General features: G+C 24.2%; 2 protein-coding genes across 3 annotated transcripts; both read right to left on the reverse strand.

Annotated features, from left to right (window-relative positions):
- Window positions 1–1154: 1154 nt before the first annotated feature.
- On the reverse strand, window positions 1155–5897 carry LOC126904050 (putative choline-phosphate cytidylyltransferase). Its single transcript, XM_050682687.1, has 8 exons — window positions 5717–5897; window positions 5269–5377; window positions 4568–4684; window positions 3635–3786; window positions 2600–2821; window positions 2394–2540; window positions 1953–2320; window positions 1155–1335 (listed from the first exon to the last, which is right to left on the reverse strand). Exons 1-7 carry the CDS (start codon window positions 5777–5779, stop codon window positions 1955–1957), a joined length of 1176 nt encoding a protein of 391 aa, XP_050538644.1. The 5' UTR covers window positions 5780–5897; the 3' UTR covers window positions 1155–1335; window positions 1953–1954.
- A 5080-nt stretch (window positions 5898–10977) lies between these two features.
- On the reverse strand, window positions 10978–16607 carry LOC126904052 (choline-phosphate cytidylyltransferase A-like). Of its 2 annotated transcripts, none has more exons than XM_050682690.1 (9): window positions 16389–16607; window positions 15734–15881; window positions 14572–14680; window positions 13796–13912; window positions 12582–12733; window positions 12292–12513; window positions 12043–12210; window positions 11839–11963; window positions 10978–11428 (listed from the first exon to the last, which is right to left on the reverse strand). In XM_050682690.1, exons 2-9 carry the CDS (start codon window positions 15857–15859, stop codon window positions 11290–11292), a joined length of 1158 nt encoding a protein of 385 aa, XP_050538647.1. In that variant the 5' UTR covers window positions 15860–15881; window positions 16389–16607; the 3' UTR covers window positions 10978–11289. The 2 variants fall into 2 exon arrangements, with proteins under 2 accessions (XP_050538647.1, XP_050538646.1); XM_050682689.1 differs by having other exon boundaries at window positions 10982–11431; window positions 16389–16605.
- Between the last annotated feature and the right edge of the window lie 58 nt (window positions 16608–16665).

Genomic DNA, 16665 nt, shown 5'->3' on the forward strand with positions numbered 1-16665 from the left:
ACACCAAAAATAGCTAATTTTACGTTCCTTAAAAATTCTCATAATTTGCCTGTGGTTTGAATATTTTTAACTGGATCGACTTGAAATTTTTTTTTTTCAAACTTAATTATCCAAATAACACGTAGAAAAAAAATTACGCAATCGGATGTTAGTAAAAAAATTTTAAAAAGCCTTTAAAATGATTTAATGTCTGAAATTTGCTGTATTTGCATGTATAACATTTTTAACGAACATGTAAGTAAAAATTAAGTTGCAAATGAAACTAATGCAAATTAATTTAAGTTTATGAACACATTATGTAAAGAAAAAAGTTGCATGCATTTACATGATGATTTAAACCTTTACGACCTCATACAAACCAAAATCTAAACGCGTAATTATAATATTATACATATAATATAATCCCAAGTAATATTTGGGAGCGTCTTATAATTTTGACCACTGCTGTAATAATTTTCTCCTCGTTTTTATAAGAAAAAACAAAATAATTTAAAATACATTTTTCATTCAGATTACTAGATAAATAATTGAAAATTTTAGTAAAAACGAAGAAGTTTGTAATTACAGATGTTTCTACAGTGTTTGATCAACTACTTAAACATGTATTATTAACAAATCTAATATGGTTATAATTAAATATGACTGAGGTAGGCATGGCACTAGTATGTAAAACCTAAACCGTTAATAACACCATTTTTATTAAAATTAGGTGATGTAATAACTAACGTATATTTAGCGTGCGTAACTTTTCTATTCTGTTGTGAAAGAAACATAAAAAAAAAGTTAATACTTTTAATTTGAAAAAAGTAAATCGTTCTAAGAATTTCCTGGTACCTCTTTAACCTTTAGCCAAACCCATATAGTGATAATTCACTTCTACTGTATATTAAAGAAAAAAAATTAATAAAACAACTACAAGATTTTTTATAATTGACACTACTTTATTGCCTTAAATAAAACTGATTAGAGTTTAAAATTAAAAATAACCCTTTATATAGTTAGTAAGTAATATATAAGTATTCTTGTTATTTATCTTTTGAACCTGTGACTTTACTGCTGTCAGATATGTAAAATTTAGGATAATATAGACTACTTTGAAAATAAATTACAATGATTTTATCAAGTTAAAAAATTGTTTTATTCAATTATTTTATATTATATTTGTCAAGCCACAAGTATTAAAAAAAAAAAAAAAATATCTTATAGTCTATTTATTTTAATAAATAAAAAGATGTAAAAATTCTATGATTATCCTTCCATAACAAAAAAAAAATTCTGATTCTGTTTTTGTATTTTGAGTTTAACAAATTTGTTTTTTTTTAATTTTCAGCAGTACTGTAACATAACAAAAAATGTCTTTTCAAAACAATTAATGTAATGATTTTGATTCTCATATGTATAAGATAAATGAGTCTATTTTCGCAATCATTTAATTATACAATTTTATATTAATTTGTACAATTTCTCGTTTTATTATTGGAATTTTTTTATTTAAAAAAAAAAAATTTAAAAATATCTTTGTTGTAAACGGCTTTCTAAAATTATAGTAAAGATTTAATTTAAGTATATGGCTGTCGTAAAAAAAAATGACTGGACGCAATAATTTCAAATTTAGAATACGAAATAAATTGTCATTTATTAGTGCAGACCTAAAAATACTTAAATTCTGAAGAATGTTAGATGCTAATGATACAAATATTACCATTTGATACTAAGATAATTGATAATTATTTAAGAAATTATTCTCAGTAGCTTTCAAAATTGAATATGTCTTTATTAGGTAATATCATAAATCAAAGAATAGAAAAAATTGTACACTTCCTTATATCACTTTTAAAACTAACCTTAATTCTGTGAAAGTTACTTTTAATGAATTTAAAATTTAAAAATAATTAAAAAGTCATTTCATTTGTTAACATTTTCTCATTCAGCCAAAATACACAATATTTTACCTTTAAATTTTTTCAAATGAACTGAAAGCATCATAGTATTCTTCTGAACTTTTTAGTTTTGATTCAATTTGTGATTTGGTTTGCCATTCTATTTCAGATTCAGTTTGTGATTCTGTGTCCGATTCAGTTTGCGATATTGTTTGCCATTCTGTTTCCGATTCAGTTTGCAATTCTGTTTCCGATTCTGTTTGCGATTCTGTTTCCGATTCTGTTTGCGATTCTGTTTCCGATTCTGTTTCCGATTCTGTATGTGACTCGGAATCTGAACTTGTGATTATTAGTTCTTTTAAATGCAGTAACTTTTTAAATTTTTCAGGTGAAGGTATTGATCGGAGAATTTTTCCTTTTCTATCATTAAAATAATTCGTCTAAAGCAAAATATTGAGAACGTCAATATATATTATATTAATTTATATTTCATCTTGAAGAAAAAAAACTTACAACTTGACCGTCTCTACCAAATAAATGAATAAATTGTTCCATAAACTCTTTAGATACGTCTTCCCACATATGAAGCATGTCTTCTTTTTTTTCATTGACGGCAATTTTTATTTCATCAATTTTTCCTTTTAATTTTATTGAATTAGCCTAGATTTAATTTATAGATTTTATAATAAATCAACTTTTTTATTGAATATTATCTATACCTTTACAAATGAAACATTCATATCCTTACGATTATATCCTCGTTTTAAATTTCGTTTAACATAATCATCATAATCACGAACAATACTGGAAATAAGGTCTGATGTTGATACACCTTCCGTTCTCTGAGTACCATAAAACATATCTCTATCTTTCAACAACTGATAAATATCTACACCATTTTCATTAAGGTAAGGAACATCATCGTGAGCAACAAAATCAATCTAATAATAAAATTTTCATTAAAATTTCACTTAAGTCACTGTAAAAATATTTTGTAAAAACAGTTATGACAGTTATTCTACCATAAAATTACAGTAGAACTCCAATTATCCGAACTCCGATCATCCGAATCGCCGATTATCCGAATCACTTTCAGAAAAAATCAGAAAAAAATTTGTCCAAAGTCCGCGGCGTCAGTGTAGGCACAACACGTGGTAAGAGTTCCCACTCCAGTTCCGGCGCATTGCAGTCACCTGTCATTGTTTATTTTGATTAGTCAGTGAATGGGTCCCGGTCCCCATTAATTCGGATAATTGGAGTTCTACTGTATTATTATTAAATTTTTTAGCAATAAGTTGTGAAATTTTATGAATTCATCGATATGGTAGTGAACCAGTTTTCTAAATCTATGTATAAGGATATGAAAATTTAGAAAATAGAAAAACAGAATAGTTTATGTACTTCAATATAAAATATCACTTGAAAAAGATTTATTTCATAACCCTTAAAAAAATGTATGGTGCGTATTTTAAGTTTTTTAATAATTGTTTTTTGAACTATCTTATCATTTACATTGATTTTTATTTATTAAATAAATCATTCATGAATTATTATTCAGTAATTATTATTCATGACTTATATATTATTTTTATATAATTTTTATTCTTCAGACCTAGATACATACAGTGGCATAATTTTGAGAACGGAGAAGCCATAGTTATCCAACTTTATTTTTAATAATTAAATTAAGCATTTTTCTCCAAAATAAGGTAATTGATACAAATAAAAATTTAAGAAAATCATAATTCGCTCACTTTATTCTTTTCCAAAAATTCATCAGTTATTTCCCAGGGAGCATCTGTTAATACTTCATCTACATATCTACTGTGACTAACTGCTTGATATCTATCTACATCTTTCATTACAGTCTTTCCTTTGCGAGCATGTGTAAGTACATCATTACAAACTAAAAATATAAACACATTTTAAATGATAGTCTAAATAAATATACGAGTTAAGTTTCAAGAATTTTATATTTATATGTCAGGCTAATGCTCTACTTCCAAATATTGTCATATTTTTTATCAATATTCCTAAAACCAAGTCAATTTTTTATTACAAGAGTATTTTTTAAATAACTTGGTTGTCGTTTATTATGTTTTACCTTTACTATCAAGTATAAAACAGTTGGCTAAAAGTTTGACTGGTCAATAATTAGTTTTGAAACATTATTTTTTGAGATTTAAGGATTAAAAGAATGCAAGGAGCGTAAATAGTAAAGTAAGAGTTGGGTAATAATTAACAATATTCTATTTTTACTATAACACACAGATAAGAATTTTTTTACATTGCGCAACCTTTTTGCCTGTAACTAAAAATTATTGTACGAAACTGTATATTGACCATTTAAAATATTATATTATATAAAATATTATCCATTACCATTACAGAATAATAATAAAAAATCTTCATTTAATTTTCGAAAGTTAAGCCTAAAATTTACCTTTAGAAATAATTTTTTTTTACAATAAACTTGATATTTACTATGGTTCATAAGAATTAATCAAATTTCAATGTGTACATTTTTTTGTGAACAAATGGAGGATAAAATTCTTAATATATAATAAATAATAAATTTAATTAATTAAATTTAGGTTTTTTTATTATAAATATTCAAGTAAATGTTTCTAAGTACTTTATAGGAAAAATATATTTTTCCTACAAAGCTGTCAAATAATTCGACTTACCTCCGACAATCAAATGGACATCTGGAAATGCATTTTTTGCTTGAAGAAGTTGATTAGCATGTCCTGGATGAAATAGATCGTATATACCATCAGCATACACTCTAATTTTTCTTGGAGCTGAAAAATGATTGTATGATTTAAATAGAAATGCTTTTTTAATAACACAAAAAAAAATATGACATATGAAAAAAAAGGTGACTTTTTAAAAGTATATAATAGATGTCTTAAATCGTGTGGTGTTACTTTAGTCATTAAAATTGTATAAACCATATTTTTATTCAACAAATAATGCATTTTTAAAATAATGAAAAAATAGATCCTTTATTTAAAAAATTTATATAGTTCAGTTCATAAACTACTTCTTTTTACCTATACTTAACTAGTTAACAAGTCAAAAATAAACGAATGTCTTTTATTAATTACATAGATATTTTTTAATACAAATTACTATTTAAAATTAGTTTTAGAAAAAGTTATAAATGAAATTCATTCAAATCAATGTTTTATTTGTTTATTAAAAATTCCATTCAATTAACTATAAATCATATAATTACATCAAAATACATACTTTTTAATCACATTCTCGCTACAATATAATTTTAAATTATCTTTATTGTTACATTTAATTTCAATAAATATTTTGATTTAAGCGATAAAAAAATTAACAGGTAATTTTCTGAATGATTAAAAAAAAATGTTACCTTTGCCTGCTTTAGCCATTTCAAGTGTAATTTTTATATTGTAGTCACATGCTTCTCTTTCAGCTATCGCTTCTGGATCTGTGCTATACGGAGCCGGTTTAACAATTGACTGTAATAAATCAAATTATTATTTGTTGTTCATAAATTTGATCTAAAAATATTAAAATTTAACCAACAATAAATTAACTGAAATATCTTTAATTAAAATGCAATAAAAAATTTGAAAAATAGTATGTAATACTTTCAAATATTTAAAAATTTTCACTTGAGAATATTACAGATATGTAACAATGATTTACCAAGTAAAAACTAATTAAATTTAGTTAATATGAATGTATGCTGAGCATTGATATCTAAGATATGGTTGGAAAAAAATATGAAACCTACAAAATTCACTTTTAAGTAAAAAAATTATTTAAATTGATTAAAAAATATAACAAAATATTACCTCACAACTCTTGAAATGTACAGTTAATAAAAATAAAAAAACCGATGTACACTTTATGTCCATGGTAGGCCTAAAATGACGCTCAATTACAATTAATGCTACAAAATTACGATCAGTTGAAATAAAATATATTTTAGAATTGCTGATTTTATAGAAAACAATTTGTACGAACAGGCGTTTATGAACTTTACACAAATATAATTTTTCAAGTCATATAACTTAAATTATTTACATTGGATTTATTTTAAGAATATTAATAAAATTATAACAAACACGTGTATTCGTAAAAATTTAAATTAGTACCCAAAAATATATAATTAATTGTCACTTTAACTCTTTTTGAAATTATAGGAAAGGCAAACTAATATTATAATGGCATTTATTTCGCCAAAAATATCGTGCATTATAACACGTTTGAGTGAAAATTTGTTTGTTTTTTGCTTAAAGGTATGGTGTTTAAAGTCTATTTCTATTATTTGTTTATAATGAAAAAATAAAAATAATACAACTAAATTCACAGTATTCCAAGTCTTGAGATAATCAAAAATACAAACTTAGAAATCGAGATGCAACATTTTAGGGAGGTTATTAATTATTATTTATTATTCTTATATTTGACCCGTCTATAGAAATTCATCTAAAAATTATCCAAATTTAATAAAAAGTTAAAATTTTGGATGACGTAATTCATTTAATTGTGCTGTATGTATTATATATGTATGTCCAATATTATTTATACCGGGATTTATTTTGAAAATAATTTCTTTTTGTTTCAGAGTTACTTAAAAATTTAATTAAATATGAGGTCGAATGTAAGAGTTTAATAAGTAAAAAAATAAAAACTGTGTTTATACTAGTGTGAATATTTGTAAGGTTTTAATTTAGTCTAATTGGTCTATTAACCATCCAGACTAAATAAACGTGTTTTTTGAGAACAAATACTTAAGACGAAAATTTCTAAAAGCATTAACAAAGTTTACCGTTAAATTATATTCTTATACAATCGAATAAAAAAAGCATACGTAATAATAATAATTTTATACTAAAATGTAGTTTAGTATAAAATTATAACTAATTTTACTTATATTTAGAGTGTTACAAATAGTGTAATACAAGACTACTATGAACCAATATTACCTGTACTAATGACATAGCTAACACAGATCAGTTTAGGACGGGTTGGACTGATCCAAATTGAATTCCAGTCCAGATATCAAATATATTAATTTCTATTTTGGACTGGACCAGGTCGTAACTTGATTTAATATAATTCAGTCTGTAATATTAACTTAATGATTCGAACTAGCCGGCTCAAACCATAATTTTAAAACGGGTCTACTTTTTTTTTTCTCGGCTGGCATATTGCGGGCCGCCCTGAAACTGCTGTTAGGCATTACTTTAGGATAGTCCGCACCGTCTCTATAACTCACACCACCAAGTTATGCTCGAAATTAATCAAGAGATTGGTCACAAAACAGCATGGTCTCCCCTGTTAACCGTACCCGAATTCCACTCTGTTGCCCAGACTGCACCGCATAGGGGGGGGGGGCAGGACTTTACGATGTCGGGGCTCAAAGACTCACGAAAACATAGAATAACACATAAAACACCCAAAGGCGTCTATCGTCCGATTCTTTGCTTAGGTTTACCGCTTTGGAAAACGCCTGTACGAGTACCCACGCCTCCCTAATAACAGGTCTACAACGACCCGGCTTGAAACGTGAACCACAGTTGAGACTCCAAACAGTCCCACTCCTAGACCTAGCGCCGATAATGAATATTGTGAACTAAATACAATCGACATTTTTTTTCTCATAGATAATGAGTATGATTGATATAAATAATACAATTTTTTAAAGATTATACACCCAAAGAAAAACCTCAATCAATTTTGATAGAGAAATTTTATCAAGGGTTTATGATAATGTTTTATTAATACGAACAAAATAACTATTCTTATAAATAATTATTGTTCAAGACAAGAAAAAAAATTATCATATTGATAAATATATCATAGATTCAATAGTAATGATATATTTATCAAATTGAACAATGAATTTATTATATAGATCGAGGTTTTTCTCTGGGTGTAGATTTATTTTTTACCGTAATCAAGTGGTAAAAAATATTAAATCTTAATAATGTTATTTGAAAAAAAATGAAAAAAAAATTTCATAAAAAATAAAAATATATCTAATAAGCCATAAAACCTAAACATGCAATGTAAAATTTGTATTTTAAATTCATTGTAGTGTGAAATTAATCTGTTTCTAGATAGCCTATTTTTATGTTATATGCAAAAATATATGCAAATACAAAAGTATGAATGGGGGCAAATAATTATTTTTGCCGATTAAATAATTTGAAGACCAATTTCTCATAAATAAAACGTTTAAAATAATCGAACAATCATGGATAAAATTATTTTTCAATAATTTTGTTTATTTTAAAAGCTTTTAATTTATTTAAGTTAACAATTGCCAGACCTTCCGAAATATTGTTAAAAAATTAGTATTTTTTACTGTATTTTAATTCTAATACATTTTTTTAAATTTCTAAAACTGATTCTAATACTTTCTCAGTGTCCCATCGAAGCTAAAATTAAAATGATTTTAACTTATTATCAGTTCAGGTGTTCTAAAAAAAAACAATAATTTGTTTACTTTGTATTAGTTACATTTAGTTTATTTTTATTTTTCTACAATTTATCACAAACATATTTCTAAATAAATAACTTAATTCAAATTCTAAAAAATATAAAAAAACATATCCAAATGGACTAAAACCTTAATTTTTACTCATTCAAGTAAAACACATCCCAACCGAAATTTACTAGGATATTCATTTGAATTTACATTTAATATCGAATTATAAATTAACACATTTAGTAAACAATTTTTGAAATCACGACATGTCTAATATCCTATTGTAACACAAAATCGGATATTTAATTAATAATCGGAAGTTTCCAAATGACATGAAAAAAAATCCTACGAATAGTTTTTTTTTTGTTAAATTATTAACCATGAAAGTTACTTCTATTTCCAATTACATGGTCAGACATCAGAATTCTTATGACGTACTGAGTTAGTGAAAATGCACAGGACATAGACAGACTTTGAGATAGCGTATTTCTAAAAATGTTAGTACTTTACTTCAATAAAATTTATTTTAAAAATTTCAATCATAAAAAAAAAATATTTAATTATAAACTTTCTTAATAGCATATTTTTAAGGGTGTCCTGGAACAACAAAACTCATCCACCTCCGAAACCAATAGCTAAACTAAAAGAATGTTCTAATTACTATAACCAGTAATGCAACCAAAATTTTTTTTAAGGGGAATATAGTTTCAAATTATATTCTTGAATTTTCTTTGCTTTTAAACTACTGAAAAATAAAAAATTACTATTAATTTTAAGAGACGATGTGAAACAAGAAGACTTTTACAAACCTTTCCATTTGATATTTTCAAAACTCATTTCAAAATTCTATTGTAAATATGCCACTGAACTATAAAGTGTTTAAAAATAAAATAATGCATTTTTTATCTAATTGAAGCCTAGTTATTAACATAATATTGATCATCATTTATTTTTCTTATTCACCATTTTTATATTGAACTACAGCATGTATCACGATTTCTAATTTTTTTATAACAATTCCATTAATAAAATTATCATCAATAACAAAATTATGTGAAATTGACTCAGTTAATTTTACAAATGAAATTTAAATCAGTGGAAGGTTATGCCCACAAATTTTTGTCTTTCAATATTATCATTGAATGCGAATATATTATGTGGTTTATCATAATTCTTACGTATACTTATGATTCGGTATATCTCAACAGCAATGTAATTATTATGTCAGTGTGAATCATTTTCTTTATACTTTATTACGGTGACATTGTTAAATTATTTATGGTAAATGTTTACGAATTTGTAAAAAAATTAAATATAGTTTTGATTACTTTTATTTAATTATTAAACATTATTAGATTGAGATTTTTTTAAATTTTAATCTATCATTTAACTTGTAATTTAAAAATAAAAATAAATTAAACAATGTTTGCATTTTAAAAGAAACTTATTATGCAGCGCAGTCTAGCGGAGTTTATCAGTGTTATCCAAACGTTTTACTTGCGTTAGTAAGTTTAATATAAGTAATTAAAATTTTTCATCTCCAATGAGCATCTAAAAACAAAAGGCTTATAGAACTTAACTTTTAGCTTTATTGGAGTTCTCTTATTATCCAATATACTAAATTCTTCTCTCCACTAACATTTAATCCTATGTCTCGCATTCTCGTTAATACCATTATTCTTTTGCACATATTTAAAGCTTTCCGCCTCACTTATCACATCCTTGTTTAATATGAGTATAAATATTTTAAATAAAATCTAAAGTAACATTTTAAACTAACATAAAAATATTTTCTGTAAAAATGTAATGAAACTGAGGCTTGAGAGTATATCAAAATTGACTAAACATAAAAAAAAACATACATTTGATTAAATTCAATCTATTTATAATACTAAAGACAATAAATAACATCTATAAAAATAAAACAGCCCGAAAGGTCTATTAATAGTTATAAATTATTTTAGTTTGCTATACATCGTTTAAGCGATAAATTTGAACAACCATTTTCTGAAAAAAAAAATTAATATAAAATACGGTAATATATTAATAATAATAAATTCAATGAACAGACATTTAAGAATAAGAATACTGAAATCAATCGAACTATCTAGCTATCTAGCAAGAGCGACAAATTATAATAACTAAGTGAACATAGTATCATAAATGTATAGTACAATGAATATCACGTTGCATTGATAAATGTGTATAATTAAAATGGCCATATTGTTAAGAACGTTCTTAACACTTATCTAAGACACGATATCATTTTGTTTATGAACTTATCTTCTATTAGTCTTTTCGCTATTACTACCTGGTTAAATTGACTTAGTATTCATTTTCTCAAATAACTATTCAACAAATTCAAAATAATCAATAAATTTATTTCCGTTTTAATTTTTTTCATTTGCTGAAAACTGTTGTTGGAATTTGTCGCTTAATAAAAACAGAATTCATACTTTTTGAAGACCTGTATATTATTTTAATTGAATAAATAAAAATTCAATTTTATATAAACTTTAACAAATAGGTTTATTAAAACTTCTAATTTTTTTAATTACATAAATTGTACAAAATTCAGATCAAAATATATATAATATAATAAATAAATCTGTAATCTTGTGTTTTATAAACCCATTTACAAAATATATTCTATAAAAAGCAGAGGCATACAAATTAAACTTTATAATTATACAACACTTCACATTTGTAAATGACAGTTGAATGTCTACACTTCTTTTAAATCTTCATAACATTGATAAAATTATGTATGAAAATAAAAAAAATGTAGGTTTTTGTATAAAATAAAATGTGTATATATAATTTTTAAAACACATTTATGTGTGTATAAATAATTTAATTTCATATTCATTAGGATTAGTTTATCTATTAATGCTAAGAATGTTTTCTCAACATAACAATAATTTGGTACTAAGATTGAGTATTGGATCCATTAATATAATCATATCTTTCTAACAAGTCTTCTTCATTATCAACATCATCATCATCATCATCATTACAATCATCTTCTAAATAGTGATCATTTTTTATTGATTTTCTAGGTGGCGACCTACTATAAATAATTTAATATTTATATATATATCACTTATATTTTAATTATTTATTTGAAATAATTAAATACTTAGAAATACTTTTAAGACTTTGAAAAATCTTTAAAGTAATGAATATAATAATGAAATAGTTTCATATTAAGAAAATACTAGAATAATTTAAGTATAAAAAAATAAGTTAAATGTAATATACAGAGTATTCAGTAAGTAAGGAAACCGGTAAATTGTTACAAATAATGAGAATAATAGAAACTTATTTATTTACTTATTGAACACTCTATACACAAATCATCAAACCTAAATTATATTTTAATTAAGTGCAAAAAAAAATGTAACCACAAAAATTAGAAAATTAGTTTTATTTGATTTACTAAATTTTTTATTAGATTTAATAAAATATTTAAAATACCTCGAGTTTTCTTCAGATGAACTGCTAGATTCAAATTCTGGGGTACTACGTCCGCTTTCTGTTGGACTTGCTGGAGGAGAAAATGCTTGTAATAATTTACCTTTACTATCGTTCCAAAAATGTGACTGCATAAAAATTATTATCATTTGAAATGACTGTATGGTTCAATTAATTGAAACATACATAATTATATAATTAACTTACAATTGGTCCATCTCGACCAAATAGCAATAAAAATGAAACAATAAAATCTCTAGATTTTTCTTCCCATCGTTGTATTATATCTACTCTTTTTTCGCCAATGGTCCCCATAACACGCTTACTACGATCTTTCAGCTCCTCCATTTTGTTTTGTAATTTTAATCTTTTTTCCTACAATTAATACAATAATTTTATAGACAGTATAATAAACTTAATTAATTAATTCATATTTTTTAATATTAAGTATTTTACCCTTAAATATGATACATTTAAATCTTTGGCACTATATCCTCGTTTTAAATTACGTCTAACATACATGTCATAGTCACGAACAATTCGAGATATAACATCTGATGTTGATACACCTTCGGTTCTCTGAGTACCTACAAACATACCTTTATCTTTTAAAGATTGGTAAACATCTTCTCCTTCTTCATTTATATATGGAATATCATCATGAGCAACAAAATCAATCTAAAATAAAAAATCATTCTAATTAAATTTTAAGACTAAATGATGAATTCATTGAATTTTATACTGACTTTGTTATTTATTAAAAACTGATCATTAATTTCCCAAGGAGCATCTTTTAAAACTTCATCAACATATCTACAATGTCTTACTGCTTCATACCTTTCTTCATCCGTCATTACTGTTTTGCCTTTTCTTGCATGTGTAATTCTATCACTACACACTTAATAAAAATTAATTAGATAAACTATTTAAATAAACATAAAATTGTTTAAATTTTAAATCATTAACAGTTATTGAATAATTTTTTGTTTGTTTCTTTTGTACATGAAATGTTTTTAATAGTGTAATTGCTTATTCCATAAAGAAACTAACTTTATATATAACTCACTTAGTAATGCATTACAGTGCAATGTAATTCAAAAATTTTAATAAGTACTAAAACATTGATTACCTTCAAACTTAGTGGACACTGAATTTAAATTTAAGAACATTTTTACACTAATTATCAATTTAAACATAGTCAATCTTATTCTCCATCATCTTCATCTCAACTATTTGGAGTCAACCACTTGTATCCAACACCTTCACTAGACACAATACCCATATTATTTATACACACACCGACAGTCCTCATTTTGTTCAAGGAAACTCACTTATTTTTCTATCAATTATTTTTTCCCAAATCTTTATACTATGATTCTTAAGCTTTATGCCTCTATAATTTCCATATTGCTATATATCTTCTTTGCCTTTAAATACAAGTACGATAAAATAATTCTTCCTTTCTTTTTGGCATCTTCTTCTGTTAAAACTTTATTAAAAAATCTTTCAATCACCCTATGCTTTGATCCCCTAATATTTTCTACACTTTCATTTCCTTTATCAGATTCTACTGCTTACTTAATTTTCATTGATTTCACAGCCTCTTATACCTCTCCTCGCTAATTAAATCTACTACTTCTTCATTCCACAAAGTATCTTCTACAGCATCTCTTTGTTACTTTTCATTCAATTTTTTTATTTTTAGTGCTTTTATCGGCTCAATTAAGGTCCATAACAGCCTCTTCCAAAGGAGAAGGTTTTTTTAACAATTTATACTCCAGAACGGGTGGTTAATCCATCGCCGTTTCCATTTCTTTTCACATTTTCATCATTCGTTAACCCCTTTTATCATCATTTCTAATACACCATACATTTTGAAAATCTTTGGATCATAATAAGACTAGATTGTAATTGCACATAATCAATTTAGAAATAATTATAGTTCAAATCTTAAACTAACCTCCAACAATCAAATAAACATTTTGAAAAATAGTTTTAGCTTGCATTAATTGCCTTGCATGACCTTGATGAAACATATCATATATACCATCAGCATAAACTCTTATTTTTCTGGGTGCTGAAAGAAATATAATTCAAAATATTACTTAAATTAATTAATAACATTTTTTTTAAAAATTAGTTATTACTATTCAAATAAATCATTGAACCACAATTAAGGACATTGGGCTATTTATATTTAGAATAATTCAAGGTTAACAATGAAAAAAAATAATTTTTTAAATCTTTAATATCACTTTTTTTAGATTATTCATTATGTGATCAAATTTTACTGTATATCATTTGAAGTCATAAAACTACAATGCAAAAATAATTAAAGAATAATTTTTTAAAAATTTATTAAAATACATATTAAGTTACAAATACAAATAACATTACTTCATAAACAAGAGATCATTTTTTTTATAAGGAATTAAATTTTCTAAAAAAAGTTTATATACAAACTTTTTTTTTATAAAAATTAAATAACAATAATTTTAGAAAAGATATATCATTCACAAATTATGTAAATAAACAGTAAAAAAAAATTTAATTCTTCTTCTCTAAGAGATCTTATAATTCTTCTAATTAACATCAACAATTTTTAAAAGAAAGTTACTGATAACTTTACATTTTTATTTTTATATAAATTTAAAAGTTCCCGGAAACAACTTTATCTATCATTATAAACCAGTAATTCCAGCACCATAAACTGATAAACTAGAATTAAATAATTACCAGTGCTCGAATTAGCCATGTCCATTGTTATTTTTGTATCATAATCGCATGTAGTTCGTTCAATAATGGCATCAGCATCTGTACTAAATGGAGCTGGTTTACAAATAGACTAAATAAAATAAAAAATATTTTATTTAAATATTAATTTATAGATTAAAAAATTAAAAACAATTCATTTTTAGTTAGTTTTCAAACTTGAACTAAAGATTAAATAGTAATAAATAAAATATTTCTATAAATGTTGCTCAATCTATATAATAGAAGTATATTCAAGGAAAATAAATCAAGTATTTTATGTCTATACATATTACTTATTTATATCACTTATAGAAATCAACTTATATTATACACACATGAAGTTTTATTTATAAAATGAAAATAATTGAAAAGAAAGACTAGTTTTCAACTGAATATTAAATACTTAAATGATAACCTTGATAAACAAAAAGTCTATAATAAGAACTATTATGAATTAAAAAATAGTAAATAAATTTATTTTTATCAATAAAAACATTTTTTTTTCAATGATATTATTGTATTTTGCTGATAATTTAGTTATGTAATTTAACATAAAACTTAAATTAAAAAATAAAACTCTTGTACACAATAATAATAGTCTTGTCAAACTAAGTCTTAAGATAAAATTTGAAAATTCAATTACTAAAATTAGTTACAATAACTTTTACTGTATTAACCTTTTAAGACTAGACTTTTTATTTTTAATTAAAATGACTCAGAATCAGTTTTTTATTGATAGGTAACTAAAGAGTAAGCTAAAAAAGGATTTTGAAAATAATATATTTTTCTATTTTAAATTAAAAAAAAATTATGATTTAATTTTGTTGCTTACATAATTTAGCATATTTAGGTGTTGGAAGTATTGTTCTAACTTTAAAATTAATTACTGTTGTTAATTAAAAAAATTGAAAATAATGGATCTGATATGGTCAAGTAAACCCTTAATATACCGTTTCTAAATTCATTATTTTAGGTTATATATTTAAATGTCTCCAACACATCATCACATTAAGAATAACTTGTACTTTTAAACAAAAAAAATCAATTAGTATCCCAATAATTATATTTTTTTATACTATTTAATTACAAAGCTATACAATTAGTTATAATTTAGTACAGATAATAAAACTAAATCAATTATTACTGGTATAAGATTATTTTTATTTTGGATGTTCACATTCTCTAATTGCTTTATTGAACCTGTGTTATTAACCTGCAATTCAACATCATTTGAACTCTTTGAAGCATCTCTTGATCTTTTTTTTGACATGTTGATTTGTTAAAATATTTATCTAAAACACAATATACAGTATAATTAATTTTTGGCAAAATTAATTTAATGCAAAATTTGAGATAAAAACATAGTATTTTACAATGATTATAAAGAGCCATCAAATGAATAAAAAATGCAATTTATAACTTCTTAGTCTCTCAAATTATAAATCGTTCTAAGTATCATAAATTACTAATTTATACAAACAAGCCTAGGAAACCACTAAAAAATTTATATAAGTGATCTTAAAAAGTATTAAAATAACTTTAATAATTAAGTATATTATTTTAAGAACATTCACTCTAATCCAACTCTACTAGTCACTAAAATAAATAAAAACTTAGCCCTCTGTTTTCTTTTTTGTTTTTAAAATAATTTACTAGGTAAAATTATCGAAAAAAATTAAGATTTTACTGATGTCTCAAAATTAAAAAAAAAATTTCAGTTTCACTATTGTTACTACAAGAATTCTGTAAGAGGTAGTCTTCAATATAAATAAAAATAAATAGGTTTAACTACAACTTACGTTTTAGTAATTTATACTGCGCAAAAAATTATAATATCTTGATTAATACCAAAAATATATCGAAGAGACACATTATACATGAAACATCTAAATGAACATGTAATCTCAAGAATGAATAGATGGGGCGATGATGTGATAACCGAGAATTGTTCAAATACGCCAATATATTATTAATTATAATGATTAGTAACAGATTCAAATACTTAAGGATAACTATTATCTGCGTACACGGAAATTTTACATTATCAGCCGACACAGCCGCATGTTTGTCGACGTC

This window comes from Daktulosphaira vitifoliae, unplaced genomic scaffold, assembly GCF_025091365.1.
Source record: "Daktulosphaira vitifoliae isolate Bord-2020 unplaced genomic scaffold, ASM2509136v1 Scaffold_4, whole genome shotgun sequence".
Taxonomy (NCBI): domain Eukaryota; kingdom Metazoa; phylum Arthropoda; class Insecta; order Hemiptera; family Phylloxeridae; genus Daktulosphaira; species Daktulosphaira vitifoliae.